The sequence below is a fragment of the Marmota monax genome, unplaced genomic scaffold (genome assembly GCF_021218885.2).
Source record: "Marmota monax isolate L192 unplaced genomic scaffold, Marmota_monax_Labrador192_F-V1.1 WCK01_AAM20220418_F8-fsc00043, whole genome shotgun sequence".
Classification (NCBI taxonomy): Eukaryota; Metazoa; Chordata; class Mammalia; order Rodentia; family Sciuridae; genus Marmota; species Marmota monax.
The window spans coordinates 6,232,320-6,248,268 of record NW_026691982.1 but is presented as its reverse complement, the minus strand read 5'-3'; the positions used below and the strand labels follow the sequence as shown (position 1 = coordinate 6,248,268).

The 15,949-nt window shown below is 37.7% G+C and overlaps 1 protein-coding gene across 1 annotated transcript; it reads right to left on the bottom strand.

Moving 5' to 3' along the window:
• Positions 1-3,670: 3,670 nt before the first annotated feature.
• On the bottom strand, positions 3,671-15,131 carry LOC131424310 (uncharacterized). Its single transcript, XM_058580513.1, has 3 exons — positions 14,615-15,131; positions 5,058-10,105; positions 3,671-4,530 (listed from the first exon to the last, which is right to left on the bottom strand). Exon 2 carries the CDS (start codon positions 9,661-9,663, stop codon positions 5,101-5,103), a length of 4,563 nt encoding a protein of 1,520 aa, XP_058436496.1. The 5' UTR covers positions 9,664-10,105; positions 14,615-15,131; the 3' UTR covers positions 3,671-4,530; positions 5,058-5,100.
• Between the last annotated feature and the right edge of the window lie 818 nt (positions 15,132-15,949).

Here is a 15,949-nt window from a genome sequence, read left to right as displayed (position 1 = left end):
ATGAATAACCCTCAATCCAGCAACTTTTCATCATAAACTATGCTAATCTATAAAATCCAACTTCAGAAAACTGTTTAATATTGTTTTAATTTTCTGTGCCTTGTGTGACTAGTCCATGTATCCAATATTTAGCATTATTAGTAATGTTTTATAGTCTTAGGGATTAAATTCAAAGTATTGCACATACTAAGCAAGTGCTCTACCACTGAGCTACATCTAAATCTCCAGCCAATGTTTTTAAAGCTTAGAAAATTAATGCTTTAAATAGAACTTTTAAAAAGCTTTAAAAAGAGATGGCATTCTGTAGAGTCGAAGAGAAGAGACAACAGCTATGACTCCTGATACTCTGAAGAATATTTTCTTTATGGGACTAGTAAAAAAAAGATAAAACAAACAATCCAACATGCCTGCAGCTGCCGCATCCGGCTAACGGAGCCGAGTCCGGCGAGGGACGGCAGGGTTAAAAATACACAGGACACCAAGGTTCTTCATCCAGGAGGGAGCGTGTGCGCGCTTTATTGCCAGATTTGTTCCCTTTATATATCTTTTTAACAGCTGTGGGAAATTACTCAAAAGTGAGGAGGGAAGAGTAATAACTGCGTCCTTGGGTTACCGTCACGTCACCGTCCCCTATCAGGAGGCTCAAACAGGTCAAGATGTTCCCGAGACACATATGTGCGAGGCAGATAAACAGGGAACCGCAAGCCCGCATCACGGCCTTGTGAGCTGGCCACATTGACATGCATAACAAAGAACTGGGGGTTGAGTCCCCAGGGGCCAGGGCGGGCCTGCTACCAGCATGCAGCCATGATGTGTAGCCTCACCTGAGCTGCAATGTCATATTTTTGATTCATGAAGCTATAAGTTCATATGAAGATGAAGAAAAGAAACTATATGGAAAAATCAGGAAAACAAAACAATAAAAATGGAATTATATTGACACATGTCCATTAAATTGTGTTTCTGTGTGTTTACATGTGCCAGAGTATAATCTGAAATAGGTACCATTATATTTACATAAATGACATGGTACTTGGTTAGATATGACATTGGAAGATACAAGAATTTTATCATGATTTATAATTTTACTGTTTTTATTGATTTCTGAATTTGAAATGTTTTTACCCTACACTGTCTTTCAAAATATTCTCCTCGCTTTTTATGACAACAGTCTACTAAGAATATAATGCCTAACAAATAATATAAATAGAATTTCCCTGCACAACAATGTTGACCCCACATTAACATAGAGTTAATGACTTTAAAGATTTCACTCAAAGAAAGAACTATAATAATGTCACTTTTAAAGGACCTCTTCTGTTGTCTAGGGGAAAAAAAGAAAACTTTATAATGATTATGTTAATTCAAATGTTTTATCTGATCTATTATTATTCGAATTTAGAAGTTTAACCTGGAGCTTCCAATAGGAGCTACATATATTTATAAGACAATAAGAGTGAGAACCAGAAAATTAAAACTAGTTACCTGAAATTGAAAGCCAAATAAACCCTAAGACAGAAATCAAAGAGGAGATTCTCCCTTGAATTATTGAAATCACACGTGAAATTTTTTATAACTGCAAATTCTAGTCTCCATTTTCCACATATCCTCTTTCAGTATGCTCTCTCTGCTCCACCACTTCCCAGAATTTAAAAAGCAGTCCAGTTACTTAGGAGCGACTCCATGGAGAAACTATTATTTCAGAAGTCTTTGTCAGTGGCTATGTGTACTGAGGTTTGAGATGTGGATAAATGCAAAGGAATGTTAAGTTTCTGGTCCTCAAGGAATTTTGTCTACTGAAGGAAACAGACAAGGAGACAAATGTTTTCAATTTAATACAATAAGTGCTAGGATAGCACACCAGGGGAGTAGTTAAATTAAAATGAGGAAGAGAAGGGCAAGACATTCTTGAAGGAGATACACTGACCTGATTTCTTGAAGGATGCTAGAAAGGGTAAGACTTTTAATAAAACTTGAGGAAGAAATGAGCCTAAGAAAATGAACAGGCCACAGAAGCTTAAAAAGATTCTACACCCTTCTTTGGAAATTAGCCTGTTTCCTAAGAATAGGAAGAGTAAATAATGATATCTTCAGAGAAAATTAAAAAGGTAATTTTGTGATTTAGAAATATTGATTTAAGTACAGCATGCAGATCTTGTCAGAACAGTGCAGAAGATCAATCATAGGAAGATTTTATTTAGCATGAAATGAACTACCTTGCCAGACTTTGTGTCCTTATTTTGATGTTTATGGTGTTAATTACTCCTTTTTTTCTGAGTTTTTAACAAATAAAAATGACTGCTGAGTGTGACTGTGGATGAACCGATAGCACTACATTGCTTTTAAGTAGACAGTATTAAGCTATAATTTCAGCAGTTTCCTATCTCCTTTTTCCTTTAAGCCTGAGATTTGGTGTCTTTGCAAACTTGACACTGTCCAATTTCAGGATGAGAAATTGGAACCAGAACAATAAAGCATGCTAGGACTTCTACTGCATTGCTTGCATTTAGATACTGCACATATCTAAGCAGAAGAGGCCATGAGGCAATATTTGTATGTTAGATCTTAAGGGTTTTAATGCAGAGGTTCTACCTGTCAATCAATATGGCTGCTGAAACAGATATTCCTTTTCACCAAACAGTAAGATACTCTTTTTTCCTCTAACAAAGGAAAGAAAACCTCATATATTCCTTCAAATATTTCTCTCTTAAGAATTTCAGTTTCACTCAAGGCATCATAAAGCCTCAAGATATTTTTTCCTCCATAGCAACTGGCCAATATTTTGTTCTTCTGAGACTCTTAACATAACAAGCTCATAATCAATCAATGGTGTGGCATTTACTCTGGGGTAAAGCAGAATTATATGAAGTCAGTCTTGCTCCCAGAGGTTTTCAACTGATGCCAATTCTTCTTTTTGTGTATCTCTTGAGACAAGCTAAACTGGAGTGAATGTAGTTGCTGTAATACTTCCAATGTTTGCATTTATCTAACTTATATAAGTTCTTTCCAGTATCCTCCCCTGCCCCCCAAATAGTAAAAAGTTTCACTAGATACTTTGTAATTATCCCATCTGTAACCTTATATTTGAAAATACAAGGAATGTCCATTCATTATAATTATATCCATTAAGTCTGTTTTCAAATACCAAATCTAACACATCATGAGTGGTAGGGGTCTGAGATTGTATCTTACTTGCCACCTTAGTCTGTCACATTTTCATGCATACAGGTAGGAACCCTACAACTCCTAGGTCAGAAAGGTATATTCAAAGCAGTAACCAAGGCTGTTACACCATTTCCCCAACCTCAGTTCCACCAGGATGACACAAAGAAAGGCAAATGATACCCGCACAGTGAGTTGAGCTACACAAAAGGAATCCTGTGTTTAGAAACCCTTATCTCTTATAATGGAGAGTAAGCAGGCCTACCCTTCATTCTTGAGGGAGAAATTATCTCTGTCTTTCAAGGCTTTAAATGAACATGTACTTTTCTTTGGAGGGAGATATTATATTTTAATTCCTTCTGCTATACAGGTATCCCTTGATAAATTAATTTGGTATAAAGGTGTCACGAGCAGCTTCTCAGCCTTGTCTGGTTACCAGGAGTTCCCTTCCGGATATCTGCACTGGACCCCGGACCGCGACGTACGCGAACACCAAGCACGAACTCGATTGCCTTTTGAAATGCTGGTTTATTCGCACACCACACAAAGCAATACACGAGGTGACTGGCTCACACTGCACGATCTTACTCTCAGGCGATGAGAGTTGATTGTGAGCAAATACATGGAGTTTCCCTCGCGCTTATATACTCTATATGTTTACAACAAACTTGTTTGTGTCTAACTTATCTAACATAAGCACACTACCTAGTTACATCATCAACTTATCTAACATGGGCATACTATCTAGTCATCCTATAGCCAAAAACATGTTTACAACTAAAAAGTCACTTAGTCACTGCAAAGTCCAAAACAAGTCCAAAACAAGTCCTTTTGCTGATTCATGTTGTTTGTTCATCCTTGATGTTTACTCCTGTCATTCCACCCCCTTGATACGGAGGCGCCGATGTTACTGATGGTGCCGATGTATCAAAGCGACAAGTACGGTCCCCTGTCTTAGGTCGTCCATTCGGAAGTTGCCCGTCCTCGGGGAAACGTATGGGCTGTCGCGGCCCTGCAAACCAATCTTCAGATTGGAAGATGCAATCCACGGCATCCATGCAGCCACCGACCACACAGGAGTGCAGAAAAGGCTGAAGCATAGCACGAAACTCACAGCAGAAGGGAGCTTTCACTCTTGGAACGAAAAGTTGTTTCAATCGTAAATAAATGTCCAAATCCAAATCCTTTACTAGATCCAAATCTATCACCAAATTGTGAACTATCATAAATGGATAATTAACATCTTTTTCAGAGAACATCGGAATTGGAGTCATCCGGTCCTTCCTGAATAATAGGTCGTTCCTCAGCTTGCGTCCTAATATCCGTTTGATGATTATCTGGTCCACAGACATAGTTCCTCAAGAAATTCTACAATATTAACCAATCTTAGGTAAGTGTTGATGACAATCCACATAAGTCCATAATTTAATAAAGTAAGGCTTACAAATGTTTCTTAAACATATGTCAAATAAAGATCTAGGAACATATGTATTCCTTTGTCTGCATTGCGAATTGATTCTACACAATACAGCATCACCAAATAATAATGATCTATTATAGTTAAGTGAAATAAGTCCATTAACATAAAAAGCACCTGCATTAGAATGTAAGGTTACTAAATCATGATCAGACTTCATCACTTCAGTGAACAATCCAAATAAAGTCTTAACACACAAATGTATATTATATCTACAATAAACATCACAATGCAAATTATTATCAGAAATACAATTCCAAACATGATTCAAAAACATACACAAAGAGGGCACTTGGCCTTCCAAGGTCCTATCCAGTGGACACCATGGTCCACTGCGTAAGGTTACTAGTCTACATAAAAGAGAAAAACGTTCCTGCCCAAACAGTGTATATGCACTATATAAAAACCATGTATTTACATGAAATTCGATGCAAAGATGACAATTTGCATAGTGCAACTGTTCAGAATAATTCCTCAATCTTTCCGTCCTTCTCCTTCTTGAATTTGATTTTCTTAGTGCCTTTCGCTTCATGGTCCCTGTAATGTTGAAGTTTATTCATTTTAATGTAAGTTTTCTTTCCTGCAGACTTATTGATCTTTAAACAAACCTTAATACATAATACAAATAATACAAAACAACATACATATAGCAATCCTTCCTTAAGCCAATGGAAAGGGTTCCATCTCATAATGCAACTAACATCTGCATGAACCAATTTTCTAAAGAAACCTACAAAACTACAATCATAAGTATACTGAAAGTCACGCGGAATCAAGTATCCAGAATCAACTAACATTTTAACTTTATGAGTTTCTCCTGAGAATCTTTGGAGAAGTTCAGTAGTTTGATTATGTACTGTCTCAATTTCCTTTCCCAATGAAGCATAAATGGACTTAGCTGCCTCCGTCGCCTTCATCATATGTTTATATTCTTCCGACAGAGGTGGCTGGGGCACAAAAGTATGTAACCCAAAAGTATGATTAGACAAATAAACCACCTGAGTCAGGACTCGTACATTTCTCGTGTTAGTAAAATTCAAACTCCTAAACAGATGTTTCTGAACGGTCAAATTCATATGTTCCATCATCATGACATTAGTATGTATATGGCAACCAGCATTCAGACTCAAAGAATCACTATAAGAAATGTTTTGCCATCGTTGAACCATGTACGGTTCAGGATAACAAGACAACATATTAAAATTCCCAAGATCTAACAAAGTAGCCTGAGGCATAGATATAGTTATATCAGAAGTCCTAGGTTCATCTGAGAAAAGATCATAGGCTATAACAGTTGTTTTACCTATCGCATAAGTGGCTTCACTAGGCACATAATATGACATATTGTTCCATTTCAACCAATAAAACTTATCAAATGGTATTATCCAATCTTTACCAATTTTCTTCGGTATAGCCTTAGTTGGATATCCTATTACAACCTTAGATGTCGACATTTGCCATAAATTAATCATACAGACACCAGTTTCACACCAAGAATCCTTTGTAGGATCTAATATGGTTATAGCTGATGCAGTTTCCATGCCTATGCCAGTTCTAAATAACAGTCTTATTTCTTCTAATCCCGCGGTGATCATTGCCTGCAGATGTTCACACTCCTGAGTTGCCTCCAATTGTTTCATGCGTACATTCCACGATGCATCCATAGTCTCGATCACCTTACTTAATGAATCAACATGATGTTTCAAAAGTTCCTGTTCTGCAGAAAGTCTTTCCATAAGCAAGGACGCGGAGTGCAGATTTTTAGATAATTGTGAGATAACAAAGTTCTGTTTATTCTGAAGTCCACGCAGAGCTGAAATTTCCACTCGAAGTTCCTCCGTCATTGCTCCAGCGATTGCTGCCCCCAAAGCTGCTCCGGCCAGGAAAGCGCCAATCGCTGCGAACTGCAAAGGTCTCCGTCCTGCTGCATTTCTTTGAACTGAATAAAACAAATCTGGCAACACAGTAGACTCAAAAGAAGGACATACAGTTTCACCTTTCAACAAATCACTAACAGACAATCGTAACACAATTGGCTGTACTTGTGGTTGTATCAAAAATCTAACTGGCTGATGTAGTAAAGGTAAAAATCCTGGAGCCTCTAAAGTCTTCATAAAATTACCGTCCTTTTCCTTGCGTGGGAAGAGGACCGCTCTTGGGAAATGGGCAGTAACCCATCCCTTGGTTTCATTAAATCCTCCTCTATCAATTAAGCAAGGATTCAAAGAGGTCGGTTCCATGTAGCATTTCTGCATATCCATCTTTGTACTATATATAATATGATTACCTGCATGTGCATCAAACACATCAGTATTATTATGTAAAACATCATGTGTTACAATATCATAAAGATTCCATTCATTTTCACTTCCTGGTAATAACATATACCAGTAATAAGGTAATTTTCCTGGATATATTTTACTAGGCCAAGTAGAGAAATCCATTCCTTGTGTCAACCACCATTTCAGAGTTCTTCTATCTGCTACATCCACATGGTATCTAATTATAGTATCCCAGAGCTGTGCTCTAGGGCACCCAGTCTTCAATGACCAGTAGTCATCAGCATTTACCAGGTAAGTTTCTGTTTTGTAATTCACTAAAGTAACTTCATCCAAATCTGGTGGTACAAATGCAAGAGAATATACTGTTGGATGTAAAGTATAATCCCTCGTTTGTTTTTCCTCATTGCCTAATACAACATTACCACCTTCATAATGTTTGGAAACATTTCCAGTTATATTTACATCAAGAGGAATATCATAGTACGTGGAATCATTATGCATAATAGACCTATGAATACCAATCACATATTGCCATGAATGTGGAAACCATCTGCAAATAGATCTTTCCATAGCTAAACTAACATTTTTAGTGTCCACATAATTAGAATCAACTCCCATCGGGATTGACATATTATGGACATTCACTCTGATTTTGTCATCACTCAAATTAAACACGGGAATCAAAGTCCCAAAGAAATTATCATAAAACTTAAAGGTACAGTCTTCGCATTTATAATAAGGCCACTTTGAAGATTCTCCTTTGGATCCATTATAAGTATAATCTACCTGCAGAAATGTAACATTATAAAAGTGTTTTTCCAAAATATCCTTAGGTGTGACAACCAATACAGGTTGCCAGGACTGATTATCAAACCTATGCCACGTATTATTCACCTCAAGATGCATATGAGAGGCATTCAAATATACAGCATGAAGAGGATTCTGTACACAATTTTGTCTGCTAAAATTATAACACCATGTCCAATTAAATATATTATAATATTGTGTGTAGTTTTTCCACACTGTCTGGTTAACAATGTATTTGTCCACGGTGAATTTATACTCATGTAACCCTGGACTATGCACTCTCTGTCCCAATTTCGGGCCATCCACAATCTCTGAGAGGTCCCATTCATTGTTGGCATTTTTAAAGACATACCTCCTTGTTTTGTTTTCAAATAATAGCCATCCAGAGTGATTAAACATTCCAAATTCAGGATGTAATACCCCAGTCGTCCTGTAAACTGGACCCAGCCTACAGGCCTGTGTGTGAATCTTATAAGTTACAGATGAATAATTACCAATTTTATAATAATATCTATATTGGCACCACTTAAGGAAGGTTGAATCAACAGGGAAGCAAACTCTACCAATAAATGCTTGTCCCTGTGTTCGGTTAAGCATATCTCCAAAAATGCTACGGATACAAACATACCCGATTTTATCCTTTATTTTAGGAGGCGTGGCCACGGGTTTAACCAAGTTATGGGTAAATGGCTGTGGTAAAGGGTCGGTCAACACAACAGGTGATCGCCAAGTGGCGGTACCTAAGGTATTGACTTTCCACCAATTATCTATAGTAAGATAAGATTGGTTCCGTATTTCTAAGGATCTATCAGGATTCTGTAGAATCTCGAACTTTCCATATATAGGTAAATTAGGAAAATCCGCTACACAAGATACATAATGGGTATAATTCAAATGAGTTCTGCTTTGCACATCTTCAATATATATAGACATATTCCTTTGTTTAGTGCTCATGGAATCTAGATACTGCTGTAACTCTTTTGGACACCATGTCCCGTAGGGTTCAACTAAAACTTGCGGCCATCTAGGCAATGGCCTAGCTCCTTGTAAATGTCTAGGCAATCCTTTCCACTCATCCAACATTTTCTTAGAATCATTATATGGCAACAAATTTATCCCCAACGTAGTTGTTCGTGGGGTTGTAGTTGTAAATTCATCAGAACCTTCTTCCTCTCCATCATCATATGAAGAATAGTCATATTCTTCATATTCATAATCGAATAAATTATAATCATTCTGTTTGTTGGACACCCAAACCTGAAAAGGCAGTGATGCAACATCCTTTTCTGCTGCTTCTATACATGTAAAGTCATTCTCTTCTGTAGACTCCTCAAAAGTATATACAGTAAGGTTTGGATTATTAAGCACTGCTGCTGTAGCATTATAGCTCTTAACTAAAGGTTTGCCTCCAAGTTTCCTATAATAATACACAAAATGTGGCTTATAAGACCACATATCCATAATCCCAGGTACCAGGTGACATCGGAGGGGGTTAGTTTCATATTTATTAGAATATCCTCCATCCGCACTAGATCTAAACATTGGGCTATATATCCCAACTGTATTGATGTCCCAAAAATGGTCACACCCCTTAGGTGCGGAGTATTTGTTATAATGGTGGCAAAATGCATAATTATGATAAAACAAGTATCTAATAGCAGTAAAATTTTGTAGGAATTTGTTACTTCTCCAATATTGTGGTATTACTGCACAAGAATTATTACACTCTTGAAGTGAATGAGTGAAATTAATATAATTGAAGATCCAATCTTTGTAAGAATGCTTGGTCAGGTTAATGTTCCTGATACCAAAATAATATGGAGTTGTAGTAGTAAAAGTAGTGGGAGTTGTAGTTTGATTTCCCATTACTGAATAGAACTGCAGGGCTATCAAAAGTAGCAAAAATAGCAAAAGTAACAAAGTCCTAGGTGCCATTACCAGAAACACAGTGTATAATTAAGTACATAACAGGGTAGCAACTCCCGTGCCAACAATTTATGATTCACGTTAATAAAACAAGTAGAACCATTCAAAAGAGCTGTCTGCCATTCGTTACAATAAAAATATCCACCCAAAAACAAGCAAGAATATACAATCAGGATAATAAAGCATATGTTAAACCAAACACACAAACGTTTACCTAGTGACAACATCTTGGCTTTTTACTAATCTGAGGTCCCCTTTTCCAGTTGATACCCATAGGGTATTTCCTTGTCCGTGTGATACAATCTCACCTTTAATCACAGAGTTATCTTTTCTGTTACGTATCCACACCTTATATGGTCTTATATTATCTGGGTTTGGGTCCCCGTCTGCCTGCACATCGATGTCCTTTTGGAATGTTTCCTCAAAGGGTGATCTCCTGTGCAGTCTTTGCCTAGAATTAAGTTCAAAAACTGCAATCAGTATTGCCTTGTCAAACGGCACATCTTGTCCTATCTGCCACAATTTAGTCTTTAATAATCCATTGAACCTTTCAATATTTCCTGCTGCTTGTGGATTATAGGCCAAATGAAAATCCCAATTAATTCCTAAAACGTCAGCTAATTTCTGAACATTTCTACCAGTAAAATGAGAACCCTGATCGGAAGTCACATTCCAAGGACATCCATATGCTGCACACCAGCTCCAAATAGTTTTCATAGTAGAGCTTTGATCTGCATGTCTACTTGCACATGCATGTCCCAATCCGGTACTACAATCTACCATAGTACACACATATTTTCCATTCTGCAAAGGACCAATATAATCAATTTGTACCTTCTCATTAAATCCTCTAGGGGATGGTCTATTGTGGGGTGGATCTCTCCGGAAACGTTGCACCGAGGATGCACATAGTTCACATCCAGATATCGCACGCTTACATGCTCCCCAGGTAACTTTTATATTTCTGCCCTGAAACCACTGGAACATTCCATGTGTTCCAATATGTCCTAATTCCTTATGCAATTGTCGGATCTCATCCTCCGAAATATCAGCATTCAATTCAGGAAGTTTTATATGCCAATTTGGGTCACGTTTCAACCGAATCTTTGTATCTGTTTTATCTAATATTTTCCAAGGGGCCTTATTCACCAATTTTAGCCCTTCGGAATCAAATTTACTCAATTTGTCTGCCACATCATTAAATTTAGATATTTCATCTGTACGTCCTGTGTGAGCATCAACGTGCGCTATCTTTACATGTATAGGTGCCTCCGCAAGAAATTTCCAAATATGTATTCCCCATACATCTTTTCCATTAATTTTATAATCAGATTCCTTCCACTTTGCAGACCATATGGCAATACCATTACAAACTGCCCATGAGTCCGAAAAAACGTGTATATACTTTTTCTTTTCATGGATAGATTGTTCAACGGCCAATTTTACTGCACAGAGTTCTGCTAACTGTGCTGAGGCATCCGAGCCTTCCTTCACTAAGATCTTATTATCACTTGGTCGATATGCCACAGCTTTCCATTTAGTGATATTTCCTACTACTTTACTTGATCCATCTGTGAACCATGCATTTTTATGAGAAGCAACTGCCCCCCATCTTCCAATAGGTTGTGTCTTTGGTTGTTTAACCTCTACCGGTACTTCTACCATAGGCTGAGCAAAAACTAATTCTGATAACCTTAATGTCTTATTATTCCCTGACACTGTTGCATCATTAATTATAGTTAACAAATACCATTTCCATTTCAACACTTTTTGTTCCATGGGTAAACCTCTAAAATCTTCCTCCTTAGTTCGTACCCAATCCAAAATTGGTATCTGAGTTCTTAATGTAACTACTCTATTAGTTAAAACAAAACCTAGACTCTGTACCGCCGTATAAGCTGTCCACACTGTTTTTTCAAAGAAAGAGTACTTGTTTTCGGAAAAAGGAAATCTTTTGGAGTAAAACCCAACTGGTTTAGTCTGACTATTACTTTTAGTATATATGCCCCAATTTCCAAAGTCATTGGCATATATTATATCAATTATAATTTCTTCACCAGGTTGAGGTACATACAATTGGGTATATGTCTGAACATATTCCTTAGCTAATTCTAATGACTTTTTCTGTTCCGGTCCCCATACAAAGTCCGCAGCTTTCCTGCATACCCTGTGTATTGGAGCCAGAATCATTTGCAAATATGGAATATGTAATCTCCAATATCCCAAAATGCCCATCACCTGCTGAGCCTCTGTCTTGGTTTTTGGTGACTGTAAAGCCAAAATCTTATTTATCACCGCATCCGGAACCTTAGGTCCTTCTGTAGTCCACACCACCCCCAGATACTTAACTGACGTGGCTGGACCCTGAATTTTATCAGGATTAATGGACCATCCTTTTGACTTCAATAATGTAACTACCTCGTCCTTTACCTTATTTAACTCGGTCATATCTTTCCCAGCAATTAATATATCATCTACATATGACCATAACTTAGTAGTTCCTTTATCTTGAAAATCCTTTAACGTTTCTTGTAAAGTTACATGTGCTATAATTGGGCTATTTTTATATCCTTGTGGTAACCTCTTAAACCTATATTGTACTGACTCCCAAGTGAATGTAGTCAATTCTCTACTCTTAATATCTAATGGGATAGCGAAAAACATATCACTCAAATCTATAGCACAAAAACAAGTAGGTGAAAAATTTCTAATTTGAGCATAAATGGACTCTACATCTGGGAGAGTACCTGGCATAGAGGGGGTTACTTTATTTATATTCCTATAGTCTACCGTCAATCTCCACTTGCCATTAGGTTTCATAACAGGCCATACTGGACTGTTATATTTAAATGATGATGCCTTTTCTATTATATCTTTTTCCAACATTTCCTTTATTGTGGTGCTAATCTCTTCATGTCCTCCTTTAATAGGATACTGTTTAGTAAATACTGGTGGAGTATGGGGCAATTTTACTGGATCAATCTTTACTTGGCTTAAAATTTTTGTTTCAAAACACTTCAATCTCTTCAAAGGTAACCATTCACCATATAATAACCTGAGTTCCTGAATTCCTAATACTCCATGTGGAACTTTGCCTACCAATACTTGTATTGTATAATCCAAATCATATATTTTAAATGTTACCCATTCTTTTCTCATTTCTGCACTATGTCCAGATACTCCTTGTACTATAACTTTTTCCTTAGCTGGTTTATTATTTACAAAATCATCTCTGACTATTGTTACCTCGCTTCCCGTATCTATCAGGAAGGAGTCTGTATATTCTTGATTATCAACTATAAATTTTAATTGTATGAACGGCCGGGTGTCTGGCCGTTTTGCCATCTGGGTGTTCCAAACCTCTGCATTGTTAAACCAAACCTTCTTCTTTGGCCCTGCACCTGACTTCCTCGCGGTACCGGCCTTTGTGGGTTCATTCTCCTTCCTATCTGTCTGTTGTTTACAGCAACATTTCCTTGTGTCCAGGCTTGTCCTGGTCGCACCTTTCTCCAGTCTTTGCCATTTCCCAACATATTTCTGTTTCTTGGGAGGCTCCGCTGGCCAGGCGGGCCTCCCAAACGGAAGTTTTTTGTCTGGTAACATTTAATATTTCCGTTACCATTTGTTGGAAAACAGACTGGGTTTCGGGCTTTAGCTTGAAATGTCATTGCAGCTTGAAATGACATTTTGTGCTCTTGTTGTAATTCTCGATGTTGCTTTAAGAACTCAACTACATCCCATAGGGTGTTGGCTCCAGCTAGCATGGTTGCCAACATCATTCTATGCTGTTCTGGTGCCCCTTTTATAATTATTCTCCTAAGCGCGGCTGTTAAGTGAGCACTTAAAGGGGATCCTTGAAACTGATTATAAATTTTGCTAAAAATAGCTAACTTCTTTACTATCTTAATCCCTTCACTGGGATTCTTCCACTGTATCTGGCCTTCAAAGGCACCCCAATCTATATGTGGGATGGCCTCTGCCCAGGCTATTGCAATCCAATCCCAAAGTGTGCGTACCCTGTCAGGTTCCTCTTGTATAATCTTTGCTAAAGTGTCCGCAACACTCGGATTGTCTATCTGGATATTAACCACCTGCATCTCCTTGCCTGCGAGTCTTATAGACTCGCCTCCCTTACTATGAATTGTAAACAAAAAGTCTCCGTCGGTCTGACCTTTCTGTGAAAAATCTTGCCTTAACTGAACCATTTCAGGTCTAGTTAAGTCCCTAGTTTCAATAACTTGTTCCAACCCATCTGGGCGTCCCCGTCCGGGTGTGGATGTTTTAATTACTGAAACTGGCATGCTGGCCTTATCAGGAGCTTCCAGCTGGTTCAATATATCTTTCAAAAATGGGTTATTACTTCCATTTTTAAGGGCTTCTTTTACTAACCTTTTGCCTCTTAGCCTGTCATCATCTATATCATCTATAATTTTACATAATATTCCCGGGATTTCTTTCTTGTCAGCCCGTTCCATTATGGGCTTGACGGTCTGAGGATTACTTAATGTTACCTCAACTGTGGTTCCTTTCTGGAACTCAGGCATCTTTGCCTGAACAATTCTTTCAATACCTCGCCATGGCGATTGAGATTTTAATTCCTTTTGCTCGAGCTTTAGTTCTCCTATTCTACATTTCTGCCTAAATCTTTTTATTACTTCCTTGAAGCCCATGTTGCTATTTTTAAGAGGATCCTCAGTTTAGCTATATGAATTTTCCAAGCAATAAACCCGTTTGTTTCTATCTTATAAGGTATCTGACTTATTCCCTGATGCCAGCTATATAGTGCCCAATTCTCTATCCTTTCCTTAAGCCACCCCATGCACAGGGACCACCGTCCTCCTAAGGATTTTGGTGGGGGCACTCCCCTTTCATTCCACCTTCAGCCTAGACGCCGGACGATCACGGTCATTCTAGGTTTTCAGTAGAAGAAATTGTGCATTGCCATGTGGGTTATATTTACCTGCTCCGGAGCTCTTCTTCCGTATCCTGCCGACTACGCCAACTGTCACGAGCAGCTTCTCAGCCTTGTCTGGTTACCAGGAGTTCCCTTCCGGATATCTGCACTGGACCCCGGACCGCGACGTACGCGAACACCAAGCACGAACTCGATTGCCTTTTGAAATGCTGGTTTATTCGCACACCACACAAAGCAATACACGAGGTGACTGGCTCACACTGCACGATCTTACTCTCAGGCGATGAGAGTTGATTGTGAGCAAATACATGGAGTTTCCCTCGCGCTTATATACTCTATATGTTTACAACAAACTTGTTTGTGTCTAACTTATCTAACATAAGCACACTACCTAGTTACATCATCAACTTATCTAACATGGGCATACTATCTAGTCATCCTATAGCCAAAAACATGTTTACAACTAAAAAGTCACTTAGTCACTGCAAAGTCCAAAACAAGTCCAAAACAAGTCCTTTTGCTGATTCATGTTGTTTGTTCATCCTTGATGTTTACTCCTGTCAAAAGGACAGTCAAATCCTTTCTCACAACAGGTGCAGAAAGGTATGATTCTCATTAAGGAATATCTCCCCAAAGCACAACATGATAAAGATAGATAGATAATATAATGTTTTGGTGGCAGAATATTACATTCTTTCATTAAAATATAGGATTGAATTTATTCTTTCTTAAAAAATTTTAAATATACATTCCCATTCTTTATTACCATACTGAAATTTTCACCTTCTATGCATGACTAACAATGTTTTAACCCCTCAACCCCCTTATAATACATTTCCTCATTTATTTTTTGATGTCTGACATTGTAACAATGAAATATATATGGAATTTAATCAGAAATCCCAATTAAAATATTTACCTTAGCTTTTAAAATGTAGAAATACTTAATATTCTTTTGTCATGAACAAGACAGTTAAGGCAACTTTGGTAACATATTCTGGAGTTCACTATAATTTCTTTCTCTGGCATTTTGTGGGTTTGTAGATTCTTGTCTTCCAGAAAAAATGTCATGATTGTTCACTTTTTTTTTTCTTTCCTGAAGAACAAGTCTGAGCAGATTCCAAAACAGAAGGTTACTGTGGGTAGTTCCAAAATTTATGTCCTCATATCCCTCTAAGGATGGATATGTGTTCATGCTATGAATTTCTCACCATCTTGCCTGGTTTTAAGAAACTTGTGCCATTTCAATAAAAGCATTTTTATTATGTTTTAATCACCATTTTCCCATAGCAGTAGAAAATGTATCTATTTTCCAATGTCCTTTACTTGGTCCCATCTTTTTTCAGGGGTACTTTATTGTGATGTGAAAATTTTAATCTC

What these genes read in the sequence shown, in the direction of transcription:
- LOC131424310 (XM_058580513.1), bottom strand. Translation starts at nt 9,663, where the DNA reads ATGGCACCTAGGACTTTGTTACTTTTGCTATTTTTGCTACTTTTGATA.